At 43.1% G+C, this 20761-nt stretch overlaps 1 protein-coding gene and 1 long non-coding RNA gene across 2 annotated transcripts in view; one reads left to right on the top strand and one right to left on the bottom strand.

The window, feature by feature from the left end:
- The window catches only part of GATB (glutamyl-tRNA amidotransferase subunit B), a 69073-nt gene that overhangs the window by 22586 nt on the left and 25726 nt on the right, over window positions 1-20761 (bottom strand). The window contains exons 5-9 of the mRNA XM_001511570.4: window positions 20228-20350; window positions 12747-12860; window positions 11845-11929; window positions 10728-10772; window positions 9062-9251 (exon numbers count right to left, since the gene is read on the bottom strand). Of these exons, the coding sequence (XP_001511620.3) occupies window positions 9062-9251; window positions 10728-10772; window positions 11845-11929; window positions 12747-12860; window positions 20228-20350 (557 nt within the window). The remainder of the gene's footprint in view (window positions 1-9061; window positions 9252-10727; window positions 10773-11844; window positions 11930-12746; window positions 12861-20227; window positions 20351-20761) is intronic.
- LOC114815535 lies at window positions 3063-13040 on the top strand. Its single transcript, XR_003763324.2, has 2 exons — window positions 3063-3186; window positions 12413-13040. It is a non-coding gene; the product is annotated as an uncharacterized LOC114815535 (long non-coding RNA).

Below are 20761 nucleotides of genomic sequence, written 5' to 3'. Positions count from 1 at the left end.
CTATAAATACTCTTCTCTGATCTTCATAAACATGGGGATCCAATGGCCCCTACTCTGTCCTACTGGCTGCTTAAAGACTCTGGGCCTACTTCTAAAAGTGAAGGACTACGCCAGTCGCCTCCATACCTAGGTCCCAGCAAGGATGAATACTGAATAGGGACTGTCTCATCGCAGTGGCAGCCTCTCCCCTATCAGCAACCACCAGCAGCATGTCTAGCTCTTTCCACTGAGGCCAGTGCCCGGAGTGCTCTCTTGTCAACACACGACAAAGCAATTAGGACATTACACCTAGCCAACCTGACTGGCGACTAGCCTTTTAAAACCACTTTTCAAGCCCTGAAACCATTCATATTTGTTAAAGCCAAGCCCATTGCATCTGCACATTGCTAGGCTATGAAAACAAGCTTAAGCTTGTAAAACCCAATCTCACATGACCACATCCCCTCTCAAATTCTCCCGGAAATTTCACATTCAAGGAGAGTTCATTTCTCTTTGGCTCATCACTTGATTTCTTTTACCATGTGGAAATGAACTAATTTCCTGGATTTGAGATGCGAATATGCAAAAAATGAGTCAGCAATCATTCATCTGAAAACTATACCCCTATCTGAAAAGCACATCCAGATCTGTTCATGCAGTAACACACAGAATACAAGTGAAATTCAATGTCCCATCTTTTACAGGAAGGCCAGCTATGCTGGGTCAGCAGATAAACACCACTCACCTGACCTTACGTTGAACGCGGTTACCTGAATTTCTGGTAAAACTAGCTGGCTCAAATAAGCCCAATCTGGGAATAAACACCACACATATACCACTTGTCTGCTGTGTGACCTTGGGCAAGTCACTTCACTTCTCTGTGCCTCAGTTGCCTCATCTGTAAAATGGGGATTAAGACTATGAGTCCAATGTGGGACAGGGACTATGTCCAACCTGAGTTGCTTGTATCTCCAGTGCTCAGTATACTGCCTAGAACATAGTAAGCGCTTAACAAATACCACAATCATTATTATTACTAAAAAACAGCCCAAGGTTGAAATCAGTGAAAATTGCCTGGTAGGTGGAACAGCCCTAAAGTGTCTAACGTCCTCCAAAATACTCTTCTCTGATCTTCATAAACATGGGGTCATCATTATCAGTTATTGAGTGGGTGCTCACTGTGTGCAGAAGACATCTGTGGACATGCAATAAAAAATAAATGACATGGTCCTATCCTCAAAGCAATTTTTACAATCCTTTTGGAACCCTTTCTGAACACTCACAAATCCTTTTTGGAATGAATCGCCTCAAGGGTGTAATGCTACAGTTAAGTCGGTGGACACATGACTGTGTGGCCCTCTTAAAACCCAACTGGTTTGGAAAGCTGAACTTCTTTGTCATCACTGTCTCCCAACCAATTATTTAGAGAGTCTTGGGAAGTACCTCCAGGGAACTGAGGGGCGGGACAATTTCTTAAGAGTCCTTGACTCAGAAGCCCCTGCTCATTTGAATCCAAATGAAAGTACCTCTAGTGTGGTGCATAAAGTCCTGAAATGCATCTCTCTGGGTCTCCCAGATGCAAGACCATCATAAAATACTCAGGGAAATGGAGAGGTTTTCTTATAAGAAAATACTGAGAGGATTAGGCCTCCTTCATTATCATCAGCAGCATGCGATGAGTAATCTACTCTGTGCAGAGTGTGGGATTATGAGGTTGGGGACATGATGATGATGATAATCATGATGGAGTCTCCTGGAGAAAACAGGGGACCAGGCTTAGTCCTGACGCTTCCAGCCCAATATCCTTCTCCAAAAATTGATTATGAGACAGTGGTTTATGTGGGGTTCCTCACTCTCTCTAGTCCCTACCGGCCATATTCCCTCTTAGTAGTGCACAAGAGAGGAGAAAGACATGGTCCCGGTTCTTAAGGAGCTAACAATCTCATTGTCTGGAGAGGCAGAGGCTGAGATTCATTCAAAAATCCATAAAAGTTGTGGACAAGGTGAACAAGAATCGTCGTTGACCAAATACCACAACACCATGACACATGATCACCCAAGGACGTTTGAAGGATAAAACCAAAACCAGTCTTCATTCAGCTGGTGAAAATTTGTTAACCCAGGAAGTTGTGTAGGCAGAAATGATCAATCGACAGTATTTACTGAGGTCTGTGCAGAACACTGAACTAGGCTCTTTGAAGAGAACATGGTCCCTGCCCTCAAATAGGAGTAGTTGTAATAGTCTTTATTGAGCATCAGTAGGTTCAGTAGAGGTTTGGGATGAATGGTCTATAATATTACTAGAGGGACACTTAGAGATACAGTGGGAAAAAAAATTAGGGATGCTGGATGAGTCATCCTTAAACATTAGGATGGAAGCCAAGGAGGACAACCATTGCACGGTTCTTCCAACTCTCTTGTTGCCACTGTCAGAGAAGAATTCTGGGCAAGATAAACCTCTGATGTGACTAATATTATTATTATTAATCATACTTATTGAGTGCTTACTATGTGCAAAGCAGTTCTTTTTTGTGCATAATAGCATTTCTTCTGTTCTTGAATGTAATCAAGTAGAAAATGAATACCAACGCAGTTTTGGCCAGAACACCGTTAGAGAATGAGGTTTAACATGGCTAGAATGCAATGCAAAATATCGGCAGAAACAGATGTACACATTTGAGCTGTGACAGTCCAGGCGGATGTACTAGACCACGTTTTCCTTATCTTGCATATGTCAAGAACATAACCCTCACCTTACAGGAGAAGCGAGGGCACAGGGTCAAACAAATGGAGTCTGAATAGACTCAAAAAATCCTCAGCCGTCTATAAACAGCCACTGTAGCTTCGGATGCTTTTTCCAAAGTATTTCAATTTTAAAATGCTATGTTCATTTTTATCTTGGGAAATGACTTTATAGGCATTTGGGCCAAAAAGCAAACTAGGGCCTTTGAAGCTCACTTGATACCCTAAGGATATCTTTGAAAAATAATCCATTTAGCAACAACTCTGCTCATAATATCTTTTCCATTTCTTTCTTCCTTGGAGACCACCTAACCTTTTCTGTGATGTCACGAACAAAGGATTATGACTTCAAACAGAGAAAAAGCAGCTGGTGAAGATGGAAGTTGTTCAAATAAACCACTGGATGAAAACATCTTTTGGACTAACACAAAGGGATCGAGAGAGTCATAAGAGACATATAAGACGGTACAGGTTACTTAACGGATATGCGTTACGATAGCATTTTTCAAAGTCCTCTTTAGCTATGTCAACTTAAGGTTTCTATAGAGCCTCACCACCTCTGTGGATCTCAAAGTATTGGTATGCTCTTATACTACTTGAGAATGGGAACAGGGTGGCCTAAGTGGATAAAGGACGGGCCTGGGAGCTGGAGGCCCTGGGTTCTACTTCCGGTACCACCACTTGCCTGCTGTGTGACCTTGGGCAAGTCACTTAACTTCTCTGTGCCTCAGTTTCCTCAACTGCAAAATAGGGATTCATTATCTCTTCTCCCTCCTATTCGACAGTGGGATAGGGACTGCATCTAGCCCGATTAACTCGTATCTACCTTAGCGCTTAGAATGGTGCTTGACATACGGTAAATGTGTAAATACCATAAAAAAACTTACTGCTTTCTTGGGGATCTGTTTAGGCTAGTTTAATTTTCTGGACCTGATGATGATTTTGCTTCTTCCATCTTCAAGGTTGAATGATCCGTTAACACTATTACTAATAATAATAATTGTGATATTTGTTAAGTGCTTACTATGTGCCAGGCACTGTACTAAGAGCTGCGGTAGATACAAGCTAATCAGGTTGGACACAGTCCCTATCTCTCATGGGGCTCACAGTCTCAATCCCCATTTTACAGATGAGGTAACTGAGGCACATAGAAGGGAAACGACTTGCCTATGGTTCAGGCATAGGCAGACAAGTGGCTGAGCAAGGATCAGAACCCAGATTCTTCTGACTTCTATGCCTGTGCTCTCTCCACTAGGCCATGTTGTTTCTCATTATCCATATTTTGCACGTAAGGAAATAGTGAGATCAACTTACTGCCTCATCATTGCCTGGCCAGGGTAAAGCACAGCTGGAAACATAGCTCTCCCAGTTTGGTGACTGAATCTATTTTCCAGTCCTACCTGATCTACTGATATTTAATGAATAATAAAAAAAATCACTATGGAGATACTGTCAACATATTTCTTATTCATCAATTAATATTGTACTGTCTGTGAATAGTCTCTATTATGTAATATAATCTAATATAAATCTATTCACCCTATGGATCATCAAAAAGTTCTGACCAGTAACACCAATTCAATTGGTGGAGGGACCCCGTACCAACGGAGCTCTCATTGACTCTTTTTACTTCACAGTAAGGGCATCAATGGGAACCAAAGGCTTTCAGCTGTCAGTGAAAGAAACAGCATAGTCTAGCGGGAAGACCCTTCAGATGGGGATGAATCACTTTAATATAGCTTTGCCTCAACTGATCCACTGGGGGTGTGGGGGGGATAACTTCTGCCTCTAACTCAAAAAGATGTGGAAAAAGGCCAAATGAAGCCCTGGTGAAAGTGATTTAGACACTTTGGAAAAAGATATTGATATTGATATCAATTATGATAGTGTCTTAAAAGTCCCTCTTGAACCTACTGCAGATAAGTGAGACAGTTTTGCAAGACAATCTTACATGCCAAAAGTCACACTGGCTATATCCAATAGCAGCAGCGTGGTCTAGTGGATAGGACACGGGCCTGGGAGTCAGAAGGGCTTGGGTTCTAATCCTGGCTCTGCCACTTATCTGTTATGTAACCTTGGGCAAGTTGCTTAACTGCTCTGTGTCTCAGGTGCCTCATCTGTAAAAATGGGGATTAAGACTGTGAGCCCCATGTGGGACATCGACTGTGCCAACCTGATTAGTTTGTATCTACTCCAGTGCTTAGTTCATAGTAAGTGCTTAACAAATACCATAAAAACATATTCATAACGTTAAGGCTAAGATATACAGGAACTTTGGGTAAAGGTGTGGTTCCCTGGGCATTTATGGAAGATAAATTGGAAGTTTTGACCCTACCTATTCATGACAGAACTACATGTCTATTGGCAATCTGTTTCCAAATCTCCAGGCCTTCCAGGGGTGCTTTCTGTTTCTTTATTTTCAAGGTGCAAATTGGACAAATAAAAATCTTACCATCTAACTGCCTCAAAAAAGGACGAATATTCAGAGTTAGTGTTATAATCATTCCCTTGAGCTCAGCCTTTCATTACCTTTTCACATTTCGGGACCCTCAAGACAAACACCATGAGATGTTAGAAATGGTGTGAATGGCCTAGTGGAAAGAACACTGAGCTAACACATATAAAGGCAGGGACTGCAGCTTTTTTTGTGTACATTCCCAAATGCCTACAGCAGTGCTCCGCACAGAGTGAGTGATCAATAAATGCTGCTGCTGACTTCTGGCCTTTATACTGTTACTCATAGAGTAACCTTTGGCAAATCACTTCTCCTGCCTCAATTTTCTCGTCTGCACAGTGAGGATAAAGAAAACCATCACCTAATCCTCTCTCAAAGAAAGCCTAAGAATTTAACAGACACTATCCTATAAGGGATTTAGCTTTGGAGGGAAGGGGTTAGAGGCATAATAAACAGAGAAAGACGGAGGGCACGTGTGAGCGAGGAAAAAAAGGTGGAAAGAGAGAGAAGTTTTGGATCAACTATGCAGAGTACGGACATCACGGAACCCGTTCTTTTTAATTTCGGCTTTACCGCTAGCTAACTCTAGAAAGGCCACTTTCTTTCATTTTTGTTTACTTGTTCACTGGATATAACTGTACTTTTCAGGGTTGTTGGGCAGAAGCTGTATGACCTCAGAGGAACAGTTATATACACACATCTAGTTTCCCCTTCTCCCACTTTGAAACTTCTATGAATATTACCTATGTAGAGTATTAAATTGATTGCAAAATACATTGCAAATACTAAGGGAAATATAAATACTTCATAAAAATATAGCAGATCCACCTTACAGCCCGTAATAAAATTCCTTGATGTAGCACGACAAACTGAGGGAAAGGTTAACCCCGGATTTAAAAGTTAGACTTTCCATATTTTTATGGAATATGGTTAGGTGTAGAAAATGTCCAGACTTAATAAGCAGTCCACAACACAGACTATGGAGTAAGTTTTTTGGGAAGCATACCTCTCCCGCTGCTATTTATTTAATGAATACTCTCGGGCACTGTTTAGATTGAAAGATGGTTCATTAGCTTTGTGCATCTGCCGCTCTCAGCAATCTGTCGTGTTTATGAAGAAGGCAGAAAAACCAATGGAAATAAAATTTTTCAGGTGTGCTAAGGTTAATTAATCTTCTAGTGCCTGGAAAGTTTCAAAAGATCCTTACTGATAACCTACCCTATTCGTAGAAAACAATTTCCTAAATTAGATGGTCTTTCTGTGTCTTCTCACATATCCTTACCATTTCTGGAAATTTAAGTCACTTCTATAATTGCATTTCAGGAAAGTCCGGCTATGGCTGATATTCGCTTATTTTGTCATATGCTAATTATTAAAAATTCATGCACGATTACAGGATATGTTTGCTACTGCAGAGGCGTACAGTTAAGACGAGCATCGTGGCACATCATATAACACAACTCTGAAACAAGATAAGTCTCCGGACTGTAAGCTTCTCTTGGGCAGGAAACGTGCTTCTGTTGTATTGCACTCTTTGTACAGTGGTCTGCACACAGTAAGCACCCAATGATTACTATTGACGATGAAGATGATGATGGAAATATAACTCAAAATGGGAATTTCCACCCTTCTTTGCAGCACCCATTAGTAGTGAACAGGAATGGGATACCAGCATCTGCAACAGATGATGATGGAGAACTTCATCTCTAAAAAATGAAGCCTGTAGCTGGTGATGCTCTATTTTTGTTTCTAATTAATGTAGTTTGTCGTCTCCTCTTGCCCCAATCAAGAGCTCTGCATCAGCCCAGGGCCCTGATTATGGATGTGGCCTTCACCCACGCCAGGGGCCGCTGATGCCAGGCTCAATCAATGGCATTTATTGAGCGCTCACTATGTGCAGAGCACTGAACTAAGTGCTTGGGAGAGTACGATACATCCCTGCCCATAACAAACTTACAGGTACCTGGCTTCCCCTATTCTGTGCCCCGGATCCACCTTCACTAAGTGCACTTACACTAACCAACTTTAAGGCAGCATGCCTTGTGCTGGATTTTGAAGGCATGGCTTAGTGTCAACAAAATCCAGAGAGCGTTGGCAGAATTGGAAGGGCAAGCTGAGCTTCCCTAGCACACCATGAGATTACATGGTTTAGTTGTACAAGTGCTGCCCAGAGAGAGCATAACGAATGTTCAATGTAACAGACATTTTACGGCATTATAGATCAGGATTATGTTATGTATTAAGTGCTTACTGTGTGCCGAGCAGTGTGATCAGTGCTGAGGTAAATGCAAGACAGAGTCCCTGTGCCACACAGAGTCAATCTGAGAGGATGGAAGTGCATTTTACAGATGAGAAAAACCAAGACCCAGTGATTTGACTATGAGCCCGTCACTGGGCAGGGATTGTCTCTATCTGTTGACAAGGCTTAGTACAGTGCTCTGCACTTGGTAAGCGCTCACTAAATACTATTGAATGACTGAATGAATTTGTACCAGGGCACATTTTGTGCTACACTTTTACTTTTCTAGTTGGTCATGCAAAACAAACCTTTCATGCCCACCCAGCCTCTATCTCTATACTATCCCCTTCCAACCTGAATATAAAGTTTCCATGAAGAATCTTAGGTAATCAAATAAGGATAGGATTTTCTTGTCTCTAAGAAGTGTGAAAAGTGATGTGCAGTCAAATCACTATCAGCAAGTTAGAAGGTGCAGGGCAGTTGCTAGTCTCATTCTACTGAGAAGTGAGATCTGTCCACAAGACTTTCATCTGTCAAAGGAAAAAGCTCATTTCCAAAATGGAAAACGAGTGCCATATTTAATTGAAGAATACCTCTTGTTTGTATTGAATTGATTCAAAGTTTGTTCACTTATTTCAGTGTCTTTAATATTCTTGGCTGGTCTATCTTGGATTTTAAACTAATACAAAGCAATATCCTTCAAAGACAATCACCACATAAAAAAGAATAAGAATTCACATTTTCAGCAGGGTGTGTTTCTTTATAACTACTTTGTGTGATCGTTTTTAGAAAGGCACAACCTACCAGCAAATTTAGCTATCCACTTTCACTCAAACGGACAGGTTGAAGACAACAGTGACAATATTCTATTTAAAAACTAGGTTTGAAGTCCCTAATGCTATTGCAATGACAAAGTAAATCGGAAAGCGGCGCCTGGCACAATCTCAGTGCGATTTTTTAAACCAAAGGTAGTAAATATTTTCTTCCACTTCATAAAAAGTCTAGCCTCCTTCCAAGAATCTATAGAATCTATAGAACTAGAAATCCAGAAACGCCTTTCTTGGCTTACTAGCAAGTCTGGATGATTTTTTCCCCCCTATTTCTTAATGGTATTTGTTAAACACTTACTATGTGCCTGAAACTGTACTAAGCACTCAGGTAGATACATGCTCATCAGGTTGGACACAGTGCATGTCCCATATGGGATTCACAGTCTTGATCCCCTTTTTACAGATGAGGGACCTGAGACACAGAGAAGTGACATGCCCAAAGTCACACAGCAGACACGCGGTGGAGTTGGGATTAGAACTCAGATCCTCTGACTCCCAGACCTGGGCTATTTCCACTAGGCCATGCTGCTTCTCACTACCTTACTAAATGGGCACCGCTCTACTAGGGATGAAATTATCACCGCTGGGAGTTCCACTTCTCATTCTTTCAGGGAGTACTTGTAAGCAATGGGAAGGTTGGGGAGGGGGGAGGTTATTTCTGACCCCAACATACAATCAGAGAAGCAGGCTAGTATACATTCAACTTGAGTCTACGGAATGATAGCTGATTAACATGCTAACCTTAGGCCATGACTTCGCAAGTGCCGAAACCCTAACGCATTTTGAGTGCATTTTAGCCCCGGTCAACAGACTTACCAATAAGGTATAACTGTGCTCAGGTAGCATCCCATACTGTTTAACGAGTTTCTCTCGTGTCACGCTGGGGAGTTCAGGAAGCCTCTCCCGGATCCAATCAATATTCACCACCTGCTGAGAGTCTGCAGTCGGGGGCGGAGACTCGGAGTCATACAGAACCAAAGGGGGGAGATTTGGCTCCGGTATGAACCTAGGCCGAAGGAAGAGAATGTCTGAGAATCTGAGATTTTGGGTCTTTGACCAAAAAAACTCACAAATAACTAATACTTCTTTATGTATAATAATCATAATGGCATTTTTAAAAATGCTTACTATGAGCCAAGCATTGTGCTATGCTCTGGAGTAGATACAGGACCCACTCCCTGTCCCACATAGGACTCACCAACTAAGAGAGAAGGAGAACGAGCATTTTATCCTTATTTTACAGATTGGACTGTGCCTGTTGTTGGGTAGGGATTGTCTCCGTTGCCAAATTGTACTTCCAAGTGCTTCGTACAGTGCTCTGCACATAGTAAGTGCTCAATAAATACAAATGAATAAGAGATTAGGGAGCTGAGGCACAGAGAGGTTGAGTGTCTGACCCAAGGGCATCCAGCAGGCAAGTTTTGTGGAGTTGGGCCTAGAACCTGGATCCCTTGACTTCCAGTCCCTTGATCTTTCTACTAGACCATCCTGCCTCACCAGGAGTTCAAAATATTTGCCAGTTATATCTCATTCCTTTTTCCCAAAACCCATGAGGTGATCTCAGCTTCACCCACATGATGGCTAGGATCTAACTACATAATCAAAGGCTTTGGGAAAAAAACAAAATTTCTGGATTTTGCTAAAATAGAATATGAAAACCGCATCCCTAGCTATAGAGCTGCCCGTGACAAGATTGTCCTACCGCCCACTCACGTCTGTGTTCCCCCTTCGTTTTTTCATTATACTCCAAATGCCCAAATTAGACTCTAAGCCTTGATGGGGAAAGAAAGATGTATCATGGGAAAGCCAGCCATTTAAAACATATTTCCTTATTTAATTTCCTGCCTAGGACTGTAAATGGGATGAGTACCCTGAGCTTAACAAAGCCTGTGCCACGACAGCATTCATTTATCCAGGGGCAGGCAGAACTCTTAAATCCTTTCACACAGGCAACAATGGCTGCCATCATAACACCTCTCAAAATGAAGCAGGTTTTTTAGAAAACTTAGACTACGACCAAGTAAATCCTTCTCAGTTATATTTACAATTCAGTACGGTGCTTCAGTATGCACTCTGTATGAAAAAACTGCAATTCAAATTAACCATCTGTATTTTCCATGCCGCACCAAACAGGAAGAAGCTTTCCTAAAAAAGCTAGCTATGCTTGTGTTAAATCTCAAATTTTTTGGCAGTATTTTAATTTTTAAAAAGAAGCAGTGTGGCCTAGTAGAAAGAGGGTGGTCCTGGGAGTCAGAGGACCTGGATTCCCATCATGGCTTCACCACTTCTCTGCTGTGTGACATTAGGCGAGTCATTTACCTTCTCTGTGCCTAAATTTCCTCATCTGTAAAATGGGGATTAAATCCTAGTCCTTCCTACTTTGACTGTGATTCCCACCGTGGGACAGGGGTTATGTCCAACCTAGTGCTTAGTTCAGTGCTTTGCACCCAGCAACTGTTTAACAAGTACCACAGTTAGTTACCGGTAATCTTGTTTTCCTTCTTTATCTCTCATTGGTACGGTGCACCTAGAACAAAAATAAGCAAGTAAATGTTAAAGATATATTGCTTTAGGCAATCTTCTTCAACGTTCCCAGCACAACTCCCACTAGCAATTTTGCTTCTTACAGCTCTGAATTAGGGTATTCTGGATCTCCGTTTTGCCCTCTCAAAGTGGGAACCAGACATCACAAAACCACCTGAAAATAAATTCAATTTACCACTCCTGGGAATGCCTCCTACCGAGGTGAATTTGGGCCCACTTTGGGTCAAATTTTTAAAAATAACATTTTTCAACCTGGAGAAAACTGGCTGTCTGAGAAGAAATTCATTCATTCATTCATTCATTCAATCGTATTTAGTGAGTGCTTACTGTGTGCAGAGCACTGTACTAAGCACTTGGAAAGTACAATTCGGCAATAGATAGAGACAATTCCTACCCAACAATGAGCTCACAGTTTAGAAGGGGAAAATGTGAGGTGGAGAAATGAATAAGCAGCCAAGGAGGCTCAGGCACCTCAGGCTGCAAATCATTTAAAAGTTAAGTAATGAAAATCCATTTCAGTCACAACAAAGGTTCATTCTTGCACATTGCTTCCAATTGCTTGGGCATTGTTTTTGTTACAATGTGCCAGGCACCGTATTAAGTGCTGGGGTAGATACAAGCTAATCAGGTTGGACACAGTCCCTGTCCCTCATGGGCCTCACAGTCCCAATCCCCGTTTTATACGAGGGTACTGAGGCACAGACAAATGAAGTGACTTGCCCTAGGACACACAGCAGACAAGACTAAAACCCAGGTCCCTTTTTTTTTTATGGTAGTTTGTTAAGTGCTTACTATGTGCCAGGAACTGTTCTGAGCAGGTTGAAAGAGATTGAAGATTCACGGATTATACTAAAGTTTCAGCCAAAAGAGGCAGAGAGGATGATATGTCAACTGTGTTGGGAAAATCAGGCAGAGGAGAGGATTTGTGGGGTAAAATAAGGACCTCAGATTTACAAAACAATCCAAAGACATCCAACATGGTACTGAGAGGTCATTTCCAGTTACTAACAAGCCCATATAGTTCCCTCTTAATATACTCTCAAATGCAAACTCACCCAAGTTTGTAATCAAAAGCTCTGGTTTCATTCAGGATTTTGCCTCCACTTTCCAGTTCTTTAATTTGTCTCTGAATTTCAAAGTCTAGAAACAAAGCAATTTAGAATAATGGAACCACCTTTTGGAGTCTCCCTAATTCCATCTTTTATTGCAAGTCAGTAATTTAAAAAAGATTTTTTACCCTTAATTAGGGCAGAGTCTTCTTGGGAAAAGGATTAGTGAACAACTAATTCTTCTCTGACACACTGGGGCGTATTCTTTGTCCCTCTCACTCTCAGCCTGGCAGAAGGCAGTTCCTGAACTACTCGACTTCAATCAAAGCAACAGACCAAGGCAGCTTTCATTTCCTTAAGTCACCACTGATTGTCCATGCTAATGGGGGCAGGGAGAGGAAGGGTAATTGAAACCCACAGCTAATTCCAAAGTTGGTTAACTCTGACCATCCTCTTAGCCAAGCCTCTCCTCGGAAATTTCTGGGCGGGCTGTGGGTTCTGCATCACACCCACACGCTCATAGGTTTGTGGTGTCTTCTTCAAACACTTACACAAACACGTATATATTCTGCAGGTACCAGCTAACCTTGTCTACTCTCTGGTGAAGGTTCTAAGGAGTTAAGGAAATGGACAAAAGGAGGGAGGAGTACAGAAACATGGAGCTGGCTCATTTATCCACTGCAGAATCCCTCCCCAGAAAACAGAGCCGCATGGACTGCAGGGGTGCAATTTCCTGCTCTGCATTTACCAAACTCATCTCAGAAAAGTGTGCTGGACCCTAAGTAGAGAAAGAGCAGGACCTGGCCTCTGGGAGGTCTGCATTCTAGGGAAAGAAGACTATTAAGGTGATCAGATAGGTCAGGGGACTCTGAATCACTTATGTTAAAGAACAGTAAATGCCACGGTACCTATTGCTTTTGCCAAGAAGCGTGCACTGTTGAGATTCTTCACTTCAGTCCTAATCCCCCAGGGTTCCCCAGGATGATGCACAGATATGTTGGCGTCCACTCTCAACTGACCCTCTGGAAAGAAAAAGAAGTCACTGCTTCAAACATTCCTTTCTGCTCGAGGGCCACATGGGAAGGGCCTGGCATGGGTCCCCATGCTGGATGTTGGAGCTTGGATGCTGGACAGGTTTTCACTAGTCTCCTCTGAAGGTCTTGAAGGTGACTCATTTCCTTAGTAAAAGCCTTAGCACGTAACAATCCTCGAGCCTGTCTGTTTACTTATAACTTTTATCAAATAAAGATGAAGTGCCTTGTCCTTAGTCTCCCTGGAGAGGACTTAATCACAGAGGGGTTGCTGGTTCCTGGCAGCAGAGACGGGAATATTTATTTGGGATGTGTGTATGCAGTCACACTCCCTCTCTCTTGCGGATTCCCTCTAGACAGAGAGGGTGCACACAGGGCAGATACAGATTTATCTGGGCAGAGAGAAAATACGCACAAGAGATAGAATGAGAGAGTGGGCAGGACTATGCTACCCCTTGGACTTGGAGATGATTTTGCCGGCAGTAAGATTTTATCAGTGTGTGCAGTCGTGACTGATTAGACCAGAGAGAGAGAGTTTTCTGGGCTTGCTAGTCAGGCACCATCGAACCAAAAAATTCTCAATCTTCATTTCTACGCTTGCTTCTTCAATTACAAGTCACTTAATTAACAGGGAGACAGTACAGTCTAGTGGAAAGACAACTGATCTGAGAGTCAAAGTATTTGGGCACTATACCATCTTTTTGCAATCGTATCTGTTAAGAACTTACTGTGTGCCAGCAACTATACTAAGCTCTTGGGTAGACACAAAGTTCATCAGGTTGGACACAGTTCACGTCCCACGTGGGGTTTATAGTCTTAATCCCCATTTTACAGATGAGGTAACCGAGGCACCGAGAAGTAAAGTGATTTACCCAAGGTCCCACAGCTGACAAGTGGCTGAGCTGGGATTAGAAGCCAGGTCCTCTGACTCCCTGGCCCGTGCTTTATCCATTAGACCACACTGTTTCTTCTGCTCTTTGTCCCTGGCCTACTGTGCAGCCTTGGGCACATTCCTGATGTGTACTTCCCAAGTACTCAGTACAATGCACTGCACCAAGTGGGCTTTGGATAAATACTACTACTAACAACCCTTCCAGTTTCCTCAACTGTGAAATGGAGATAAAACCTGTAAGCAGCATGGCCTAGTGGAAAGAACACGGGCCTGGGAGTCAGAGGAACTGGGTTCTAATCCCAGCTCTGCCACCTGTGTGCTGGCTGACCCCGGGCAAGTTACTTGACTTCTCTGTGCCTCAGTTGCTTCATCTGTAAAATGGGGTTTAAGACAGTGAGTCCACGTGGGACAGGGACTTTGCCCAACCTGATTATCTTTTATCTACCCCAGTGCTTGGTGCAATGCCTGGCACATAGGAAGTGCTTAACAAATATCATTTATAAAAAAACCTCACAAAAAACCAAAAATCAAATAATGTTAAAATGTTTGGAAAATAAAAATACTACACAAATTCAATGTGCCATAAAACCAAGGATCTTTTCCTCATCATGAGTAAAGAAAGATGGTCTTTTTGCTGCAGCTGCTATCCGAAGTGCCTGGTTCTATTAATTTTTTTACTTACTGTATTTACTGTGTGCCATACATTGTTCTGAACACTGGGATAGATACAGGATAATCAGGTCTGACACAGTCCCTGTTCCACAGTTTAAGTAACTGTCATTTGATGCTAAGTCCTGCCCATCGGGACCATTTGGTGGAACTGATCTTGATTTCAAATAGGACATCTGTGTTGGGTCCAAGTTTCGCAGAACATAAAGAAGTTGGGATGTGTGCAATAAACACTACTGATTGATCCTATATTCAGTTTGATCTGAATCAAACTGTCATTCAGATGGATGTGAATGTACCTGCCACCACATTATTTCTTAAGACACTCAAAGAACACAATAGCTTTTTTGATCTTCTATCCCCTTTCCATCTCTCTGACTCAAAGCCGTGGGCACACTTACGTTTACAATGGGAAAGCAGAGCAGGGCTGCCGCTTTCTACGACAGAGAAGGAACGATGCAATGACGATTTATGCAGCAGATTTATTCTGAAATGTTTTCAAAGTGGCTGTTGGGTGGGGTGGGAGGGGGATCTCTACCAATGACTGGAGAATTTCTAGCAGTGATTCTGTGAGATTTACAAGACAGGGCTAGAGAAATTATGGCTCAAGAGCAAAAGCCAAAAACCTGGGCTTCCCTTTCTCCAGGTCTGGTAATAATTTCTTCTTCCAACAAATATGATCTTGAGTCTTTCCTCATTACTGCCCTGTCTACAGAGTTAAACTGGTAATGTCAAAGTGACATGGGGCAGAGATTCCTCAGCCATGGGGTAGGGGATGCCTTTCCAAAAGATGCTGTCTGACAGTGAAATTCAAAAAGTCCTCATTTTCTTTTCCCTAGTTATTCATGAGGAGCTCAAAACAGCATAATGAACAGATTATTTGGGAGGAAAGGAATGTAAAGCTTCTGAGAATAAAGAAAAAAAAAGGAGATAAGAAATGGCCAAACTATTCCTGTTTCTACCAGGCTCTGCCTACATTTTCTCCAGTTGCTCACATGAAATCTCCAGGTTTTATTTTGTTTTCAAAAAAATGCAACCTGGTTAAATGTAGAGTTCTACTAAGTTGACATATGAAATACATTTTATGACATTCCATTGGAAAAAAGATTTGCTTTCCTTTATGTTGGTTTTTTTTTAATTCAAGTAACCAAAATCAGGCAGGAAATAGGGTCTTTATGTCCAAGAACATTCAAGGACCTCATGTTTTCTGGAACATCAGTCTCTGAATTATGCTTCTCCCTCCCCTTTTTTTGATCAATAATTTGACTTATTTTAACACAATGAACGAAGAGTCCACCCTCGCACTGGGTGAATATATCTGCTCACCTGGCCCAATTTCAGAGGGGGTCCCAGACAGGAAGGGTAGAATGGGTTTGGGTCGCTTCTAAACATCTGAATGAAGCCACTCAGTTCTGCCACAACGTGCGATTTTGGTCAGAATGTGTTTAGGAAATTATGAAAATGTTTGTCCAACGTGAGCCTGTTTGATTACGACGAACCCTGGTATTGGAAGAAACCACTGGGGCTCAGGCACATGGACTGGATCAAGTGAGTACTACAGTGAGAGTCCTGCTGAACAAAGGGTTTGGCAAGAATGCATGCTTCTTGTCAGGGGATTGTTATACAGTACTCTCCCAAGTGCTTAGGACAGTGCTCTGCACTCATTAAGCTCTAAATACATATGACTGCATGAAAGATTAATGGGTACACTGCAAACACACTTTTCTAAACATTTCCCACACTGTGGCTGCTTTCAGGCCTCTCCTTTAATACTGCTAAATTCCAAGCCAAAGGTTTAAGAAGAAAGCCAACTAAAAAGAGGGACAACCATTCCCAGTGAAACAACCACAATTACACTGTAAGCCTGTCAAAGGGCAGGGACTGTCTCTATCTGTTGCCGACTTGTTCATTCCAAGCGCTTAGTACAGTGCTCTGCACATAGTAAGCGCTCAATAAATACTATTGAATGAACCAGGGCAGATATCAAAGGGTCCCAGAGGCTTGGGAGACTCTATTCTTCATGGCAGAGGGCCAATCCACAGTCCACTGGGAGTAGGTGGGAACATTTCCACTAATTCTGTTAGATTGTACTCTCCCGAGCATTTAGTACAGTGCTCTGCACAAAGTTAGCACTCACTAAAAACCACTGATTTACTGATTGATTGGTAGGCGACTATATCCTTCAAGGTATGGTGGTTAGCCCTCCCATTATGAAGCACTGTGACTGTCCCGGCTATAAGAGTGCAGGCCGGAAACCAGCACTTGCATTGTGGCCTTATAAAGCTCCCCCAGTGTGCAAGCTCTATTTCTAGGCCTATGAACTCCAGGAGTCCCACATTCAATCTGCCTCGAAATCTTGCTGGTTTTTCCTCTACAACATTTCCTGAATCCACCCTCTTCCTCCCTATATATATTTATGACCACCACTGTGGCTCAAGTGCTTTTCATCTCCCAGCTGGACTACTATTTCAGCCTGCTCACGGGCTGTCCAACCTCCATTCTACCCTACAATAGTCCAAATCACATTTCTGAAATGCTATTAAGAATGCATCACTACCCTCCTCAAAAGCCTCCAATGGCTACCTAATTCTCTCTGTATCAAACAAATGCCTGGACCATCGGCCAAAAATGTATATGACTCTACATTCCTCCATCCACCAGCTCTCCCTCATAATTTCTCCTTTCACCAACCCCACCCCAGATCCCGATTTAACTGGCTAATGTTCTCTGCTTCCAACACTTCTTTCTCAGGCCCATGATTCAAGCTCTCCCTCACACGTGCCGGACCAGGTCACCTTCTTCAAAACCTCCTTTGCCCTAGAGCCATTCCCCACCTTATTGGTGATATCATGGTTTATTTCTTCCATGTGCTTATTCCATGTATTTGTTCATATTTTCCATACTATTACCAGCTGTACCTATGCCACCCCCAATTCCGTCTTATTACTAGTATATAAGTTCCCTGACTCAGAAACCAAGTCTTCTACATGTATTGTAGTATCCTACGCACTTAATACACGGTTAATACATAGTAGGCTTGCAATAAATACCAATACTTGAAATGAAGTGGCCAGAGAAAGATGGCCACTCTTGGACTAGCATCTCCTCCTTGTGAAAGAGCAACGAAGTCTAGAGAGGATGAAGAGGGAAGGCCCAGGAGCCTGAGATGACTGACATAATGCTAGCAGCACTTAAATGCTGGTATTCTACCCCTGATCTATCCAGACACCTGCGTCAACCAGTCCTTTTGTCTAAAAAGCTCCTGCCCTCTGCAATACTGTTGCAGCACCTCCAGGAAAAGTGAAAAGGTTTATTTTTCAAAGAAAACACGCTAACGTGCTTTGGTAAAGTTTCTCAGCTGTTATTGTCTAACCAATCTTAGCTACTGGTTCATCTTGTGGCGAAGGTACCTAGATGGGACCATTTATTATTCTACGAGCTCAGGAAAAATTACTAGTCTTCCAGGAGATGATGGAGAAACCAAGGTACATGCTGAAGTGGAGTAAATCCTAAAATATGAGAGTCTGTCAGCTCGCTAATTCCAATTAATTTTCCCTTCCCTCTTCGCTGTAAATAAAGGCATGGAATGGGAAGAAAGTAGGAACGAGATGGTGAAATCCCTCTAAAATGGAAGCTTTCATTCCTGTCGAACACGAAAGTACCCTACGTGTCTGAAAGCCAAGCACACTCAGTTCTTCATAATGTGTGCTTTCACGTTATGCTTTGGACATACAAGTTTTGGGGAATTATAAAACACATCTTTCTGGGAAGGACGGGATGTGACATCGGAAGAGATGATTCTGCCCGAGGTTGTCTCCTTGGATAGGGCGTGCATTCTATAATGCATGTTTTCCTTAACATGAGGTCTGTCAGGAACATAATCCCCATGATTTAGGAGAACTGAACATATATATGAGGATAACAACAATAATAATAATGTTGGTAACTGTTAAGCGCTATGTGCAGAGCACTGTTCTAAGCACTGGGGTAGAGTGTCATCAGGTTGCCCCATGTGAGGCTCACAGTCTTAATCCCCATTTTACAGATGAGGTAACTGAGGCACAGATAAGTTAAGTGACTTGCCCACAGTCACACAGCTGACAAGTGGCAGAGCCAGGATTCAAACCCGTGATCTCTGACTCCCAAGCCCGTGCTCTTTCCACTGAGCCATGCTGCTTCTCTCTCTATTTTCTCATTTTAGATTAAGCCATTATTGAGGACGGTTTGCATAAATACTTCTGTCACTCTGATTGAACTTGTACCACGACTCTGACATTACAATTGGTTGCTACCGAAAGGTCTAATGTAACAATCTGCACTGCCGCTTCTCCATAGAAACAGAAAATTCGTTATGATGCAGGAAACCTTTAAGTAAATGAATTTTGGAAAGCCACTGCCAAGGAGATAAATATGACTTCCTATCACAGGGAGGATATATGAACTTTGAGTTTAATCTCAGATTAAAGCCACATCAAAACTAAACTCTTCATTTAAGGTTAATAAAATTTTTGACCTCCCAACTGTAGTTGGGATCAATGTCCCATGTGAGAGAAAGAAAAAATCCTCCAGAAACTACAATTAGACTTACTAAATCTTGCCCAATAGCCCACCCACAAAAGAAGGAGAAAGGAACCTAGCAAAATCTTGTTTCTCCAGATGGCTCCGGACTGACTCAGAGTTGGGGAGATGATAATCCAGACCACCTGGATCAGAGGCACCACGGGAGACGGGAGGAGGCGTCTGCTATTATCCCTCTTGCCAATGCCACCTCCGTGGGCTGTAGGAGAACCAGACATGCTGGGCTCCTGTGGGCTACGCAGAACCCATGGTGGTGCCGTAAGTAGGAAAGAGCGCTGCGAGTGCCAGCACAGCACACAATGACCTCGCTATTAGTAAGGTGGGAGCACCAGGGCCTGGGCTTTCTTCTCACGGGGCCCCCACCGTTGGCTCAGTGTTGTGAGGTCTCGAGGGCCTGGAGTGTCGACGGTGCCACTTCTGCCACGTTCGCAGGTACACTGGGACCCTGGGGCACCAGAAGATGGTCCCTAGCTCACACCTCCTCCATGGAGGATTAGGGCTCAGGCAGGGCACAGGGAGAAGTGGCACAGCCTCAACAGCTCTCGCAGGGCTGCTTCCTATTTACGACCGGTGCTTAAAAGACCCGATCTGAATTTCTGGGAGGTCACGGGGCTGAAGACCCGAGGCACTCTACCTCGGTACAGGGCTCGAAAATTCTGACTCCGCCTCACCGAAGAAATTTGCCGTGTTCAGGAGGCTGCCCCTTTGAGGGCACATGGGGATACACCCTGCACGGCGGGGAAGAAGACCAATCTCCCTTCCTCTCCTCTTTTGCCCATGTAAATCTCCAGAGGGAGCTTCCGTGGATTCACACGGTCCTATTCTCCGCCAGGGCAGGGAGGTAACAGGCTCATTATTTCATCGATTTTCACAGCTTCCCTATGCAGCACTAATCAACAAGTGTCCACATTTTCTCAAGTGGGAAACGCGATGAAGAGATGCCACGAAACGCAGCGGCCGAGAAGCTGAGAATTGAAACCGGATCCCTAGACTCCATCGGCCTTCCCGTTGCTCTAGTCTTTAAAACACAGAACTGCGTAACTCATAGGATCAGGGCAGAAACAGAAGGCGCTGAGACTTTCACATAAAATAATGTCCCTTTTCACTATTTTTGAGTAAACATAAACAGGATCAAAGAAGCTGGGTGCAGAGAACAAAACTGAAAAAGAATCATAGGACACAGGCTGGTGGTGTGGTATGACTCCCCACCTCCTCTTACCTGCCATATTTGCCTGGCTGGTCCCCAGGGCTTGAAGAATCAACTGAAGCTCTCGGACGGCTGTCGCTGCCTCTTCCCCGCAAGACATGTCGGGCTCCATGACAACTTCCATGAGACCAATTCCTACCAAAGAGGTTACCGAGTGAATTTCAACTGGAGCTTTTGATCTTGACAGATCAGGCTGCCATGTGATAAACACAGATGCACTAGGGGTCTTGTTAAAAAAAAAAGTAAGCCCTCCATTATTTAAAGACTGTCCAAGAGGATCTATCCATAGACTTAAGAAAAGTGCACATGCATTCTCTCTCTCACTTTTTCCCTCTCCCTCTCTCTTCTCCGTTCCCCCCATTCTTGGATTTCGACATAAAGTGGATTGCAAAATAAAGTGAATTTTTCCCACAGCATTGACAAGATGGAGTCTGGGGATCCGGTGTCAATTCTCACCTTCTCGTAGAAGCAGCATGGCCTAGTGGATAGAGCAAGGACCAGGGAGTCAGAAGGACCTGGGTTCTAATCCCCGCTCTGCCATTTGTC

This window comes from Ornithorhynchus anatinus, chromosome 12, assembly GCF_004115215.2.
Source record: "Ornithorhynchus anatinus isolate Pmale09 chromosome 12, mOrnAna1.pri.v4, whole genome shotgun sequence".
Lineage (NCBI taxonomy): Eukaryota > Metazoa > Chordata > Mammalia > Monotremata > Ornithorhynchidae > Ornithorhynchus > Ornithorhynchus anatinus.
The sequence above is the reverse complement of the archived record's forward strand: the minus strand, read 5'-3'. Positions and strand labels throughout refer to the sequence as shown.